The following is a 16,158-nucleotide window of genomic DNA, read 5'->3' as shown; positions in this document are numbered from 1 at the left end:
CCTACACACGGGGGGATTGACTCAAGTCCGCCGGACTTTTCCACCGGATTGTTTGATCGTGTGTACGAGGCATTACTCTACTTGACTGCTGTACGTGCCTTTAAAGTCCGCCAAAAGGTGTTTTGTCTGTTTTTGTTTACACAGTAATCAGTGCATTTTTATAGCACTGATTGCTGTATAAATTTCAATGGTCCCAAAATAGTGTCAAAAGTGTCCGATGTCACAGCCATGATAAAAATCACAGATCGCTGCCATTACTAATAATAAAAAAAAAATGAATAATAAAAATGCCATAAAAATAGCCCCTATTTTGTAGATGCTATAACTTTTGCGCAAACCAATCAAAATATGCTTATTGTGATTTTTTTTTTTACCAAAAATATGTAGAATACATATCAGCCTAAACCAGTGTTTCTCAATTCCAGTCCTCATGGCCCACTAACAGGTCATGTTTTCAGGCTTTCCATTATTTTGCACAGGTAATTTGATCAGTTTCACTGCCTTAGTAATTACCCCAGCTGTTTCATCTGAGGGAAATCCTGAAAACATGACCTGTTAGTGGGCCATGAGGACTGGAATTGAGAAACACTGGCCTAAACTGAGGAAAACATTTTTTTTCTATATTTTTGGAGACATTTATTATTTATTTATTAAAGTAAAAAAAAAAAAAAAAAAAAAAAAAGCTTTTTTTCAAAATAGTCACTTTTTTGTTCATAGCGCAAAAAAAAATAAAAAATAAAAAAAATTGCAGACGTGATCAAATACCACCAAAAGAAATCTCTATTTGTGGGGAAAAAAGGACGCTAATTATGTTTGGATGCAACGTCGCTCGACTGCGCAATTGTCAGTTAAAGCGATGCAGTGTCGAATCACAAAAAATAGGATTTTTATTACAGCTTACCTGTACAATCCTTTACTTGGAGTACATCATGGGACACATGGCCTTAAGTAATTACTTAATGGGTTACGGGCCACCTTCAGGTGTGGACACTGGTATACTCAATCGAGGAATTTAACTCCCTATATAACCCCTCCTCCTTCCAGGAGCACATCAGTTTTTGTAGCAAAGCAATATACTTAAATCCCAAAAGAGGGGAGGGACCTCTGTGCCCCATGATGTACTCCAAGAAAGGGATTTTACAGGTAAGCTGTAATAAAAATCCTATGTTCTTTATCGTACATCATGGGACACAGTCTTAAGTAATTACTTAATGGGACATCCCATAGAAATGCTACTTGAGGGGAGTGAGAGACAACCCGCAGGGTACCCACAGACTTGAGGATTTATACAGCTGCCTGCAGCACACTGCGCCCAAAGGCGATATCCTCATACCTCCTTACATCCACCTGATAACATTTTTGTGAATGTATGCACTGAACACCAAGTTACGGCCTTACAGATCTGTGCCATGGAGGCCAAGAAGCACTAACCCCCCTGGTAGAGTGTGCCTTAACTTGAAACTATTACCCCTTAAATTATAAATTTGAATTATAACTTGCCAAATCCACTTAGCGACAGTGGATCTCAACGCTGCCTGTCCTTTCTGCTCTGGCAGAATAAATAAGACATCAGTCGTAAGAATCTGAGCAAGTGTCTTTAAATAGATTCTCACTACTCTCACCACATCAAGACAATGTAGTGGCTTTTCTTCCCTGGAACATGATTTTGGAAAAAAAAAAAACAATGGCAGGACAATATCTTGGTTCAGGTAAAAATATGAAACTACTTTTGGCAAAAAGCCTGGACAAAGGCGTAACACCACTCTGTCCTCATGAATAATCAAATATGGCTCTTTACAAGAAAGAGCAGCCAATTCTGAAACCCTCCTTGCTGAGGATATAGCAACCAAAAATACCAGCTTCCTTGTCAGAAGGACTAAGAGAGTATGCTGTATCGGTTCAAATGGCTGTTTCTGTAACACTGACAAAACTAAAGCCAAGTCCCAAGAGCTTAAAAGCGATTTAACTGGCGGATTAATCCACATCAAGCCCTTGCATAAAACCCTGAACTAAAGAATGTGTAGCAAGCATTCTTTGAAATAAGATTGATAAGGCTAAGACTTGGCCCTTAATAGTACTCAGGGCCAATTTCATCTCTACGCCTATTTGTAGAAAGGCAAGAATTATGCCTATGATACATCTCTGAGGGTGTCAACCCTTGGATTCACGCCAGGAAACATAAGCCCGCCAAACTCTATAATATATAGTTCTGGAAGCTGGTTTCTTTGCATTAATCAAAGTAGAGATAACTGACCCGGAAAGCCCACGTTTCTGCAGAATGTGGGTTTCAATAGCCAGGCTGTTAAATTTAGCGTTCATAAAGTAGGATGGAATATTGGCCCCTGTGAGAACAGGTCTGGCCTTAGTGGATGGACCACAGACCCTCCACTGCCATCTTTACGATTTCTGCATACCTTAGACCTTCTGGGCCATGCTGGTGCTGCCATAATTACTGGGTTTTATTTCCAGGTTGATCCTGCAAAGAAGTCGAGGCAGCAATTGAATAGGGGGAAATGCATAGATCAGTGAGAACTGATCCCACGGTATCACCAACGCATTTGTTCTGCATGCGAATAGATCCTTTGTTCTGGACACAAAGTTGACTAACTTTATGTTGAACTGGATGGTAGAAGATCTACATCCGGAGTCCCCTATCTTTGACGAACAGCCCAAAACATGTGACGTGATGAAGAAACCATTCCCCTGGGAATAATATGCTGGTGACTTAAGTAGTCCGTGTGGCCATTTTCTATTCCCGAAATGAAGAATGCCGATAGGCGCAGAATATTTCTTTATGCCCAAGTTAGAATATGGTTCCCCTCTCTCTGCACTGAGAGATTCTTGGTACCCATTTTGGTGATTGTTATAGGCCACAGCCGTGGCATTGACGGATTGGATCCTGTCAGGACAATCCCTTAACCTGGAAGTCCAGGCTTTCAGAGTCAGCCGCACTGCCCGAATCTCTAGGATGTTGATGGACAAGACTCTTTCGGTTCTTGAACACTGTCCTTGGACAGTGGTCTTCTCTGTCGTTACCACTTTCCAGATAAGTGGTCTGAAGAATTTACCTTTTAGCAGATTCTTTAGCAACCACCAATTGAGGCTTTGGGACACCCTTGGGGACAGCCACATTGGCAAGTCCAAAGCTTGGACTGTTTTGTGCCAAGAAAATAGAATACTGTTTTACAACAGTCTCGAATGGAAATGGGCATAGGGAACTGCTTCGAATGAAGCCACCATCCTAACAACCTCATGCAAAGTTGAATGGAGGAATCTCCTTTTGACCTGACCAGCCGCACCAACTCCCTTATGGAGTTGTTTCTTGCCTGGGCAAGAACACCCTTTTTCTGAGCTGTACCTAAGATCAGACCCAAATACTCCAGCTTTTTAGTGGTTTTAAAGGGAGAGTTTAATAGGTTGAGAACGCAAAACCCAGACTTTTCCAGGTAACTGGTTGTAATGCGTACACCTTAGTCTGAACACTGATTGGTCTATTAGCAATAGATTGTCTAGGTATGCCAAGATTGTTTATGCCTTGTGCCCTTAACCAAGCTAGAGGTGAGGCTAGCACTTTTGTGAACACTCGAGGTGCTGTAGCTGGCCCGAAGGGCAAGAGTACAAACTGAAATGCTATTGTTTTGTTGAAACCTTTGGTGAGCGGGAAACATATGGATGACATGTAGATATGCATCCCTTAGGCCAATAGATGCCAGAAGTTTTCCTCCTTATAGGATATAAACTACTGACCTGATCGACTCCATAGAAAGGAGCAGATCTTCCGGAACTGATTTTGATTCTTTAGATCTAGAATAGATCTGTTAAATTTCTGCGTGATCTGAACATGTTCAGGAGACGCATAAAACGGGTAGTGAAGGTTTTAACCACTTGCTTACTGGGCACCTTAACTCCGCTGACAATTGCACGATCATGTTACACTGTACCCAAATTTAATTTTTATCATTTTTTACCACAAATAGAGCTTTCTTTTGATGGTATTTGATCACCTGTTTTTTTTTTGTTAAAATTTTTTTAAAAAGTCAGATAAAAAAAATAAATAAATACAAAACGGTTTTAGATTTTGTTAATACATTTTGCAAACAGGTAATTTTTCTCCTTCATTGATGAGGCTACACTGATGGCAACCAATAGGCGGCATTGATGGGCACTAATAGGTGGCACTGATGGGTGGGAGTGACGGGCACTGATAAGCAACACTGATTGGCACCACTGGTGGGCATTAATAGGTGGCACTAAGCATTGCTAGGTGGCACTGATGTACTGGTGGGCACATATAAGGCGGCTTCGCCTCTCCCTGCTCGGGACTGATATCCCTTCAACAGAAGCCGGTGATTGGCTTTTTTTTTCTCCTCTGTCAGCGTGAGAAGAAAAAAAAAAAAAAGAAGATTACCAATCCTCTGTTTACATCACATGATCAGCTGTCATCGGCTGACAGCCGCTCACGTGGTAAGGGGTCAGGATCGACCCCTTACTCCGATCTATGATCACACAAGTCTCATTGACTCAGGCGATCACAGCGCGCACAGCATGCCAGGGGGCGCAGCCAGCTTTGAAAGGGGAGGACCTCAATAGACGTACTCCCGGAAAAGCAGATCCGCCTTTCTTCCTGATCACCTGGGGGTAACCCATCATCTTCTACCCACTGTTCCCTTGATAAAGGGTCTAAGGTGGGGGAGGGGGATCTAACATGTTTCCTATCCTTGGATAGCAGATGCGATTAAAGTTGCTAATTTTCCTTCTAGGCCCTGCAGGGCAGAGGAAAAAACGCATTTTCGATCATGTATACAGGGGCTGAATGTTTTCTCCTCTTAAGAGTCTGACGGTGGAGGCTGTCACCACTGCCTAGAGGCAGCTGCCCCTGGAGTCAGTTTAAACAAAAGGAGGTTTATACCTTCTTTTGGACAAAAGAGTGCCTTTCCAGCTAGCTTCCAAATCATTTGGCTGTATTTGACCAAATCTTCCCCAATGAAAAGGGAAACTAGTCAGATGCCTTTTTGCAAGATGCGTCGGCTCACCAACTTTTTAACCACAGGCAGAACGCTTGGTGGATAGAGTCTTTTATGGTGTCTATGACAAAACATAGCGCCTTTGGTGGGAGGATTTTAACAAAAATTCCAACATCTTATCTGTTGGATCCTTAAGCATTTGTGCATCTTTATTGATGCTCGAAATCGCAGCATCTACTGCTGGTACTTTACATCCTTTGCAAATTTTTTCTCCATGATAGAGAACTGAGAAACTCTTTGGAGGGAGAAAAATGCTTATCCGGATGATCCTATTCAGCATAAATAAGCCCTTCTAATAATAGATGAAAAATGCTGTAAAAGGGCTTTTTTTTTTTTTTTTTTTTTAAACTCAAGGAAGGGACCGAGCTTTCAGCTGACTGTTAGGAGTAGCATAAAAAGTGGAATGAACCATCTCTGTAAGAGTTTGTACCATCAATCTGTCAGATTGCAAGGTTGCATAAGGTTCATCAACTGTTTCATCCGCAGGAAAAATCGGCTTGTTTTTCCCTGTAATCACATGAGGGTAATACCTCATCCTGTGCCCACTGTTCCCTTGGAAAAGGGGTTTGAGGTGGGGGAGGGGGATCTAGCATGCTTCCTATCGGCTTGGATGGAGGATGCGATTAAAGCTTCTAATCTTCCTTTTAAGCCCTGCAGGGCAGAGGAGAATGCATCTTCAGTCACATACAGAGGCTGAAGTGTGAGAAGCAGTTGCACCACCAATTGCTTCCAATGACTCACCCTGGCTTGCCATGTCCGGTATCCCCGGAGAGGATAACAGTGTGGAGGCATGACTAGAGTTCCCAGTGCTTGGGGGTGGAATCCTTGGTACCTTTGTTTTAGCTCTGGAAGTCATAGGGCTAAGCACAAAAGCTGAGGCATTTTAAGAAAAAATTATGGTATTTGCTGAACATTAGTTTTAGCAAAAAACAATGTCACCATAAGGATCAGCCTTTGATGCTGAGTAACCATAGTACTTCCTGTACTTGACATGCCTGCTTACACCCCTTTACATGCTCAGCACTCATATGTCCCTTAGTGTCTTCAGCATAGATGAACTGAGAGCATCTGTGTTTTAAGCCTCAGGTAAGAACCTGATTAGGCGTCCTCAGCGTCTTTCGCCCTAGTGTACGAGCCGTGTTCTCCACGTGGACGTGACGTCCTGCACACGGCGCCACCTATCTGTGAGCCACGCCCCTCTGCAATACCCGCCGCCCCTTTTCTTTTAAAAATAACACTCGTCCGCACGCACGTGAATGGCATTTGGGTCTGCAGATACAGACCCGGAGAGGAGGCAGTGCCGGCCATGATGGACGCCAATCTTCTAGAGCCTACAATGCTGCCTGTCCAGGCTGGGGATACCCGCATGGTAGAATACAACAAGGGCAAGTCTGATCGTACAAACTGTGGAAGCTGTTACTGCATCTCTCCAGGAGGGGAGGGGAATTTATGTCAGCATGTTTGTTTGGCTCCCAGTTTTAAGGAAGACTTCTCTTTATACATAAAAATGAAAATGGCTGTTTTTGTATGTTCATAAACTACTGCTGTACCCCCTTTAGATCCCTTAGAAGAGGAACACCATTTGTTCAATAAAGAACCCCCCTCTGGCTGCTGGAACCACACCTGCTGCTATAGCCAGACACAGAGCTGCTAAAAAAGGCATTGTACAAAGTGTAATATACTCCCTCTAGAGGAGACATTTTAAGACATATAGTTTTATTATATGGAAGAAAAAAAAGCATAGGTGGACCTTTTACTGTTCCAGTTCCTTCTTCTCTTACCTTATCCTCGCTGCAGGAAACTGCTAAACTTCACCCATCACGGCGGGCAGCATAGTTAAACTTTCAAAGACCGGGTCTCACTCCTTTGGACCTGTATAGCACCCCTCAGGACAACTTTAGGTAATGTAGCAAGCCCAAAGAGAGTTCTGGTTCCTAGGGTCCAGCCTTCAAAGAGAAGTGTTACAGGTAAAACTTTGTTTTTCTTATCCAAGGCCCGGGTACCATCCTGTGGTCGCAGTGGTATGGATGGATTCGATTGTGGAGGTTTTTTAAATCCAGCATGGATCCCTTCTGGAGCTCCTCAGAGCACATCTTTACTCGTGTCCAACACTTTAGACACTGGCGAAAAAAACTGATGTGCTCCTGGAAGGAGGAGGGGTTATATAGGGAGTGAACTTCCTTGATTGGGTACACCAGTGTCAACACCTGAAGGTGGCCCATAAACCATTAAGTAATTACTTAAGGCGCTGTGTCTCATGATGTACGATAAGGAAAGTGCTCTGGTCAGGAAGGGGGTAAAATCTTCCAGGGCTGAAGCAGTTAATTTAGTGTGACAGATCACAAATACCCCACTTTAGGGGGAGGAGAAGTTCTTAAAAGCTGCAGATGCCATAAAAAAAAAAGAATCCAAGGGCCCCAAAACGCAGTAGTAATTTCTTAAAATCTTAAGTGTCATAGGTATGCTGTCAGATTCTCCATCTGCATAGGATGGCATAATTCTTGTACCCAGCCTTTAATAGGAGGAGTATCTTACATTACATGGTATAATAGCGTTTGCCACTGCCAGGAAAAAGCATAGACCATGCCAGTAAATGTGTAACACGATGCCCTGCATTGCAACTTACTGGTATTACCTCTATTAGAGGTCACAGAACTTCCGCTTACAATATCTTCATTTAAATTTCTATCCAGAAGGATAGAACCAACGTTGGTTAGTAATCATGCAGGGATAGCATCTACTTCTGGACTGGGTTGCCAACTCAGGAATAACACAATCAAGTAGATCCTGGTGTCTGTGCAGTTCTTGGCTGTGTTCACAAATTTATGACAAAAAAAATCTGACTAGCCCATGCTGCTACCACACACCTTGTGGCCAGATACAAAGTTACAGCATTTCAGTCTAATGCCTGTGGGAAAGGACTGTAGCAGAGTGATTACACTCATCTTAGACTCTCAGGTTAGGTAAAGAATACTGTTGCTCGATATTGGGACATGTCAAGAATTCATTTATGCAAACACATGGACTCCTAAAACTTTCTAAGTGGACATATCATATTACAGGCTCTTCCAGGTGCCTCCATGTTGGGACTGATGTCCCCTAAAGCACATGGCCTACCCTGCAAAACCTTGTGCACTCCATCATGCAAACAGTGTCCTGCTTCCATGTTGTGGTCCCTGCAGGCCCTTCCCTAATAGTTTAGTGAGACCAACCCATATATTAATGGGCCAATAATAAAATGGGCGCACACACAGATGTGGTATAAACAAACAGACTTCCCCATTACATGCGATTATGTTTTAATGAGTAAGGGGCATGCTCAATAAACAAGCAGAAGCACATATACTCATGGGCTATGTTTCTTATTACAACACTGAGGCAGATTATGTTGGTATAGAAGATGTAGCTTGCCACTTAGCACTTACTTTATGCATCTACAAGGTAGAAGCTATTAATTTAATATGCAGAGGGAGGAATTGACCAATAAACACAGCAATTGCCCCAAAAAGTTGAAAAAAAAAAAATATGGTCCCGATGGTCTCTGTCCTGACTTATTATTGGTATACATGGTGAAGTATTGTATGGAAAGTCCATGGTTGTATTGGGAGGTCTCGCATGAAATTAAATTGAATTAGGCCTTCCAGTTAGTGTGTATGTGCCTGCCCACATGAGGCAGTATGAGTTTACAGATACACTGACAAGTCTGCAGGAGAAATGTTTTACAGGTGCCAAGTAAAAAAAACATAATAAATGCACTTGTATTGCTTGCATAAAGATGTGCACTTACTACTTTAAAAAAAAAAAAGGTGAACTTATCCCTTAATAATTAATTGAAGCCCATAGGCACCCTATGCAACCCTGTCAGAGTCTCCTTGTGCCCTCCCTTGTCTAAGCTCTCCTTCAACCCTCAATTTTTCTAGCAGATATCAGCAGAAAGGAGCAAAGCTGGAAGTCAATTGCTCATGAACGCATTGTTAGGGCAGGGCTGGAGTTAAACACAATTAGCTTTTTTTAAATTGAGATTGCTTACACTGTGCAAGGCCATTAACACTGGCCAGGGACAGCGCTTTGCAAAAAAGAAAAAAAAAAAGGGAAGCCATGAACAGTCTTGGTACAATGGACTTACCAGATTGGATTTCATAGAAAATTAAATGAGAATGGTCATTTTAATGGGTTGAGATGGCACTTAAGCCCGTCATACATGGATTGAAATCTGGCCAGTTCAGCAGGGACCAGCCACATTTCAATCCATGTATGGGCAACCCTGGTGTTACAAAAGTCGATCCATTGTTCATCTTGTGTGCAACCAGGCTGTAGGGTTTTTCCCGTATAATTAGTGCCGCCAGCTCTAGCGATTGTGTCCTGCTGGCAGGAAAAAGCTCCCTGTGCTGCCTGTTGGCAGAACACAATAGCGCTGGGAGAGGGATTCCCACATTAACACTGATGGGGGAATCAAGCAATTTTCACCCCTTCCACCCATGGTCGAAGAAAAGAAAAATGCATAATCGATGACCTGCCTTCGATTTCAGCCTAAAGTGCTATGAGCTCATTTAATAGAGCAAGATGCAATATGTAGAGATCATTAATCCACATCATCAATTAGGTTGTTTCATAGATTTTACTATTCCAAACTGAAAGTTTTCTGATTGCAATAGGGTACCACACTTTGTAGTAAGTAGTGATGATATATAAGGGCCGCAATAACCTGCCAGGCTAGAAATGTGTAAATATTACCTGGAGACATGGGTCAGGTAACTCATACACTAAATAAGAAAAGGTCTCCTAGCTCCTACTTACAATCCAGTTTAATTGCAACTCAAACTAAAAGGCAAGCAGATCAATTATTCACACTGTATTGATTTTCTTGTAGCACCTTCACACAGAATTTTCAGGCAGCAACCTCGTGCTTCTGCAAACTCCATACAGACCATCATTTATTTATCGACATCAGCATAAATTATATAGTGCTGTAGTAAACCAAAATAGTGTATGCACAGCGCTAAGCAAACATCTGTAAAAAAACAAATCTTTACTAAGCAAATGAAATGTATCATAATGACACTAAAGACACCTTCTAGTGTGCAACAAAACACGTCAAACAGTTTCTGTGACAGTGGCATGAAACACAGATTCTCATGCCCAGTACAAGTAATGCATTCTGCCCACTTCTTCCTTTAGCAACAGCTGCCACTTGTTGTCACAGTCACTCTGCAAGGGAGGGTTGTGTAGTCGCCTGTCGTCAACCATGCAGACACGAGTACATCTCAGAATGTGCCGCCTTCTACAGTGGCTGCATTCAAGTTCATCCCGAAGGTACATCTTGGGTCAAGCATGGTAATGGTGTAGTTTCTGTCAGTATTCACAGGAAAAGGCAACAGTTTTTAGGTTTGTCGGCGAGTTTCCTTTTTATATCAATACGAGGGGATTCCAAAATCATTCACAATTCAATGACTGATGCATTTAATCAGCAGCTGAGATATCTTGCTTCAAACTGAGCCAGAACTCAGAAGGTACTTTCTTACCAAGCACGAGAGGTTCTCCATTTGTATCTTTGTTATATGCCCTATACTGTAGCTAATAGTGCAATGCACCCTAGGTTTGCTCCTTGTACCTCAGAACTATTCATTGTTGTATAGCGGGCTATGATCCAACCCTTGTACAACTTCAAGATTACCAGCCTTAAAAAGAGTAAGAAGTCTCAGCCAAGTAACTTTTTCAGTTCAAAAGAATTTCAGAACCATAACCCCAACCATTATACCCACATAGTTAACCAAGTCATCTTAGGCCTCAAAAGGATGCCTGACAAGACTAGGATGAGTGGTGAACCCTCTTTCCCGTAACTAAACAAAACCAGTTGAATGAAAAAAAAAAAAAAAAAAAAATCCTAACAGGTACCTCTATACAGCACAGATGGATGAATCCCCCACTGTAGCTTTTTTTTTTTTTTTTTTATAAATTCTTAATTTTTCCATCTTTTCTTTCCATAGATTACACATTACATTTCATTATATACCTACAGTTTCTTTAACAGCAATATCTTAGAAAAAAAAAAAAAAGGGGGGGGAATTTTCATAATAATCCACCCCCTCACCTCTTCACCACCACGATCCGCCAGCTCTACCATATTTCAAATGTTCTGCATCATACTTTCTCTATACTTTAGATATGGAGCCCAAATCTTCTGATATTTCTCATCTTGATCTCTCATTGTCAAATTTTCCATTTGTTGGATTTCTGCAATTCTCTGATACCACTGTGCTCTAGCTGGAGGGCTGCTCTTTTCCACAGAGCCGGAATACATGCCCTTGCTGCTATCAATAGGTGTCTCAGCAAAGAATTTTTGAATCTTTCTATTGCCATTGGAATATCCAGCAACAAAAAAGTTGGCAGTTTATCTCCCAGGTCAATTCCTGTAATCCTTACAATAGTATCAGCTACCATCTCCCAGAACACTCTTATTTTTGGACATTCCCAAAAAATATGTAATAATGTTCCCTCCACTCCCAGACATCTCCAACATGTCTCTGATATCTGGGGGTAAATTTGATGTAGCACTTTTGGTTTTCTATACCACCTAGTAAGAATCTTATATCCCCCTTCTTGATATCTGCTTGCCATCGAGGCCTTTTGATTAAACAGCAACATCTTATTCTTTTGTGCTGGGGAGAACGTGGTCCCTAAATCTCTTTCCCAGGCCTGAAGGAAAGGCAATTCTTGTGGAGTCTCCTGTTCTATTAACATACTATAAAAATAACCCACTGTAGCTTTTGATAGGTGTCCAAGCCGAATGTCAATATACCTGAACATTGGCCACATCTGGCTGGATGTAGTTGCTGTTTGGTCAACAATTTCCAGCCCGGCACCTCCAATTTTTCAACTGAGGTGCTGTATGTGGGGCAGGAAGTGGCCGACAGAGCCACCAACTAAGCAAATTTTGGCTGGTCCATCAGGACCTGGTCGAAAAATTCACATAGTGTATGGTTAGCTTTACTAACACAGACAAAATGTGCAGCAAGCAAAATCAGAAAAATCAAAACTCCAAACTTTGCACTTTTTTTTTTTTTAACTTAACTGTAACTAGCATCCTTAGAATGAGGTAAGCAAGGGCAGCCTCTGTTTCTATTTTTTATTATAGCTTTTGTTAATGCCTGGGGATCTGCTAATAGACCAAATAGCAGTAGAAATAAAGCTTCTGTTAATGAATGTGTGTTTCAAGCAAGGATAGGTGAGTATACGAATGTCGGATGGACATTTTGTAGAGACAGTCACTTTGCCCGACATGGACAAGATGATAGTCTATCTTTAACAAAGAACATTTTATCATTAAGGTAAAAAGACCCAGGTTTATCTATGTTATGGCTACACAAATAATTCAAGCGTAAGTCATACCGTAATTAGAAGATGTATTTGTGAGGACGATTTATAATCAGTCTATTAAGTCCATAGAAGTGATTTTATTTTTTTTATAAATACACATATGAAAGTTGTGTACACACAAAATATAAAAACAATTTTCCTTTAAAAATAAACCTGGCTTTATTAAAAATTCACAACATTCAGAACAGCAAATGCGAAGATCTGTAAGGCCCCAGTCACACAGGCTTTAGCTGGCTGAAAGCCCATTGAAACCTCTTAGATGAATGTCTAAAGTTGCAGCCACCACTGCACATTGCTTATGTAGACCTGAAAGGTACTCCATCTGATTTAAGAAAACTCCTCAAAGCTTAATGAAAGTTTATAAGTGTTTGCTTTACTTATGTTCTTCAACTGACAGTTAAACACCAAAACCAATCAGAGCTAGGCCTAAGGGTTTCTTTAAAAGGGCTGCTGTGTCGTCGTCTTATATGGGTTAAAAGGTGACAGATATGGAGTAAAGACAAAAAGAGTTGGTGGAGAGGACACAGAGCGAGAGATGCTTACCAGTACATTAAACCACTGGAGACCCTGCAAGTTTAAACCAGCCAGTGGGTGAATCATTCCACCACAACCACCCAAAACTTTATTTTTGAATGGTTTGCACCTTTAACATTCTTGTTCCAACAGTCAGCCTATTCTTTATTCTACTTTCTGTGATCACCATCTGCTATCACTTTTGTGGATATTTTGTAAATGTCCAGTCAATTCTTAATAAGTCAGTATTTAATAATTTTGTGTGCCATCTCATTGTATGTGCATAATTATATATATATATATATATATATATATATATATATATATATATATATATATATATACATATATACATATATACACACACACACACATTTTTCATTCATATATCCCCCCTCTAAATCAGCTTCTGTGTTCTATGTTCAGCCCTCCAAATCCCACCAGTGGGTTGTCAACCAAACAATTACATGAAGAAATATATAACAGATCTAGATCTGTTCTATAGATCTGTTTTAATGGTAAGTTTATATAATATATTAAAATGTACCTGTAGTGATGTAGTAATAAACGTACTGCATATCAGAATAATGTCTGAGAAAGGAACTCTTTCAGCTGTGTGTCCTGGATCACTCCATCAGACATTCTTGTAAATCGGCATAAAGAAATGGGTCAAACGGACACTTTAAGAGGTAGTTCTTTCTAGGGACTCTCTGATCTCCAGTGTTTTCTTATCCTAAAGGTTCTCCTAAAGTGGAACTCCAACCCTTCCTCACGCTATACAAAACTATTGAAAAGAGGACTCTGGTTGGAGTTCTACTTTAGCATCAAATATACAAATAATGTGCCTAGACTTGCTAATACACAGCACTTTGCAAAAATAAAGTGAAATGACAGAAAACCATTAAGCTTAAAACTAATATGGCGTTATCACGGAACACACAAGGTCCTCAGAAATGATGTGGTTCCTAAAAAGGCAAGTACTAATTACCTGAAAGCTTAAGATACATAAAACGTATCAGAATAGCTTTACAATGAAAGCTGAAGTCTTATTGGCTGCTACAGACCACACCTCCACTTGGCCTTTGATCAAGTTGGTATACATTTACCCCAACTGTAAGCAGTAGTTACAATCAGAACCATTCTGCGATATGGAAGCAGTACATCCAATAATGTGTAAAAAAAAATCCTGTAAATCAGTAAATTCTTTGCAACTTTAACTCACAATTTGTGATCAGAACAAAGTTACTTCTCAGATTTATTCTTTGATGGCTTCGGAGTTGTGGGGCTGGCAGAAGGCTCATTTTCCTTATTTACTCTCTTCAACTTCGCCTTGCCTTTGGAAGAAAAGGTCAGCGTGGCCTTGTTGAATTCCAGCGGGAAAACCCCCACGTCCCCATCAAATCGGTTTTTAGCCACTTGCAAATGTCTCTTGCCTGGACCACTTGCCAGCTTTCGGTCCTGGAGGATCATAATATTATCAGACTCCTGACTGGCCTGGAGCCAGAGAAAAAAAAAAAAAGAAAAAGAAAAAGAAAAAACATATTTTAAAATTATAATCTCTGGCCTCAATTTCCAAAACACAAAGAGAGGGATCCTTTTTTTTTTTTTTTAAACTACAATTATTTTCAGGTTAGAGCCAGAAGATTTAAAAATTACAATTATGTGTCTAAAACTAGAGATCCTTATCCTGGTGCTAATGCTTTGCAATTTGAGTCTAATGTCAGTAAAGACTGTAATCAGCTTCTTCCATTTTACACCATGTGTCAGCGCCCTGCCTCCTATGGAGCCCTTAAAGCCTAAGTACACCTTTTCTAAAATTGCCTATGCAGTTCAAGGGGCCCCAGTAGATACTAAACTAAGCAGCTTTGTAAAATGTTCATTTGATTTATTTTCTCACCTGTAGACCACGTGTCAAACGCAATGGTCCGCCAGGCCATTTCATGTGGCTCTCACACCCAGAGCTTTTTCTCAGCTGGAATGTGGCATAACTGTGTTGCACCACCTTTGGATCTTGTCCTCCGCTCCCCAATTACCATTGTTACTCGTAAAACACAAAAGTCTTCTGTGTTTACAAGAACAGCTTTCCTCTTGGCGGCTCTCCCAGATCCCTGCACTCACAGCAGGGACAAGGGAGATGTAGATGAAGGTGCAGTGTGGGATGGGGCTTCACGTGGTAAGCTTCACTGTGATCACCATCTGTGCCTGGGTGCATAGATGCTGACCAATGATTTCCCTACAAGCGAGAGAGAGAGAGAGAGTTGTGGACAGCATTTAAAAGAGCTGAACCCTAAACTCTGCACTCTATATGTTGCACGCTCTGTACACCGCGCACAGAAAATCTCTGAACTCCACACATAACACGCTGGTATTTATTGCCCTTTTAAGATCCTCCTACTGTTAGTGCAATTTGGCCACACCCACCATTCAATTCAGTTCAGCAGGGGCGGGTGTGTTAAGTTCCTAAAAGATTAAAACCACCCAGCACATGACAGAGGAAAATCTGCCGCTGATCAGAAATAGTCGTCCTTGTTGTAAATAGTCCTTGTTGTAAATCATGTAGTCTATGACAACTGTGGTACAGAAGAAAGTTCAGGTGCCAGCCATCCCCAGAGCATATCCAGAAACTCTAAGAAATATGATGCAAGAAAGGAGGGAGGTGCACCTAAGTGTAGTATTTAGAACATAGTTTAATGCAAGTGCAACACTTTGTACATTAAACTATGTTCTAAATACTACACTTAGGTGCGCCTCCCTCCTTTCTTCCATCATGTGGTTGAGTTCCTGCAGCAATTCTGCATAGCACTGGATAAATTTATATAGTCTTACAGATACAACCAACCCATGAAGGGCCACCATAAAGCTGATGCGGCCTGTAATGAAACTCCCTCTGCTGTAGACCATTTAGTTCCCCCTGGAACCCGGGCTAAAAAACTCCCAATAAGCATGCCCTGCCTTGTTACTAGGAAGTGAGAACTGTTGATTTTCACCCCTGTAATGTTGGAGGTAAGTGTCCAACAGTTTACATATCCAAGCAACAAGGCAGTAACATGCTTTTATCTTTTCGGGCCCCTTGACTACATTTTCTGCAGGCTATTTTCTGGGAAACTTCAACTGCTATCTTCTTGGTACGGAAGGAAATTCTAATTTATATATATATATATATATATATATATATATATATATATATATATATATATATATATATATATATATGACTTTAAAAAGGCACATAGGTACTATATCT

At 41.0% G+C, this 16,158-nt stretch overlaps 1 protein-coding gene across 6 annotated transcripts in view; it reads right to left on the bottom strand.

Moving 5' to 3' along the window:
- Window positions 1-16,158, bottom strand: part of TWNK (twinkle mtDNA helicase) — an 80,795-nt gene that overhangs the window by 29,501 nt on the left and 35,136 nt on the right. For 5 of the 6 annotated variants that reach the window (XM_077455320.1, XM_077455318.1, XM_077455321.1 and 2 more), the window contains exon 6: window positions 12,464-14,408. In XM_077455320.1, the coding sequence (XP_077311446.1) occupies window positions 14,157-14,408 (252 nt within the window). In that variant the 3' untranslated portion in view covers window positions 12,464-14,156. Of the gene's footprint in view, window positions 1-12,463; window positions 14,409-16,158 lie in introns of those variants that run through there. The other variant, XM_077455319.1, reaches the window with a different exon arrangement.

The sequence above is a fragment of the Lithobates pipiens genome, unplaced genomic scaffold, assembly GCF_037356315.1.
Source record: "Lithobates pipiens isolate NorthernLeopardFrog02 unplaced genomic scaffold, aLitPip1_a1.2 Scaffold_25, whole genome shotgun sequence".
Classification (NCBI taxonomy): Eukaryota; Metazoa; Chordata; class Amphibia; order Anura; family Ranidae; genus Lithobates; species Lithobates pipiens.
Note: the sequence above shows the minus strand (reverse complement) of the source record. Positions and strands in the feature narration are given on the sequence as shown.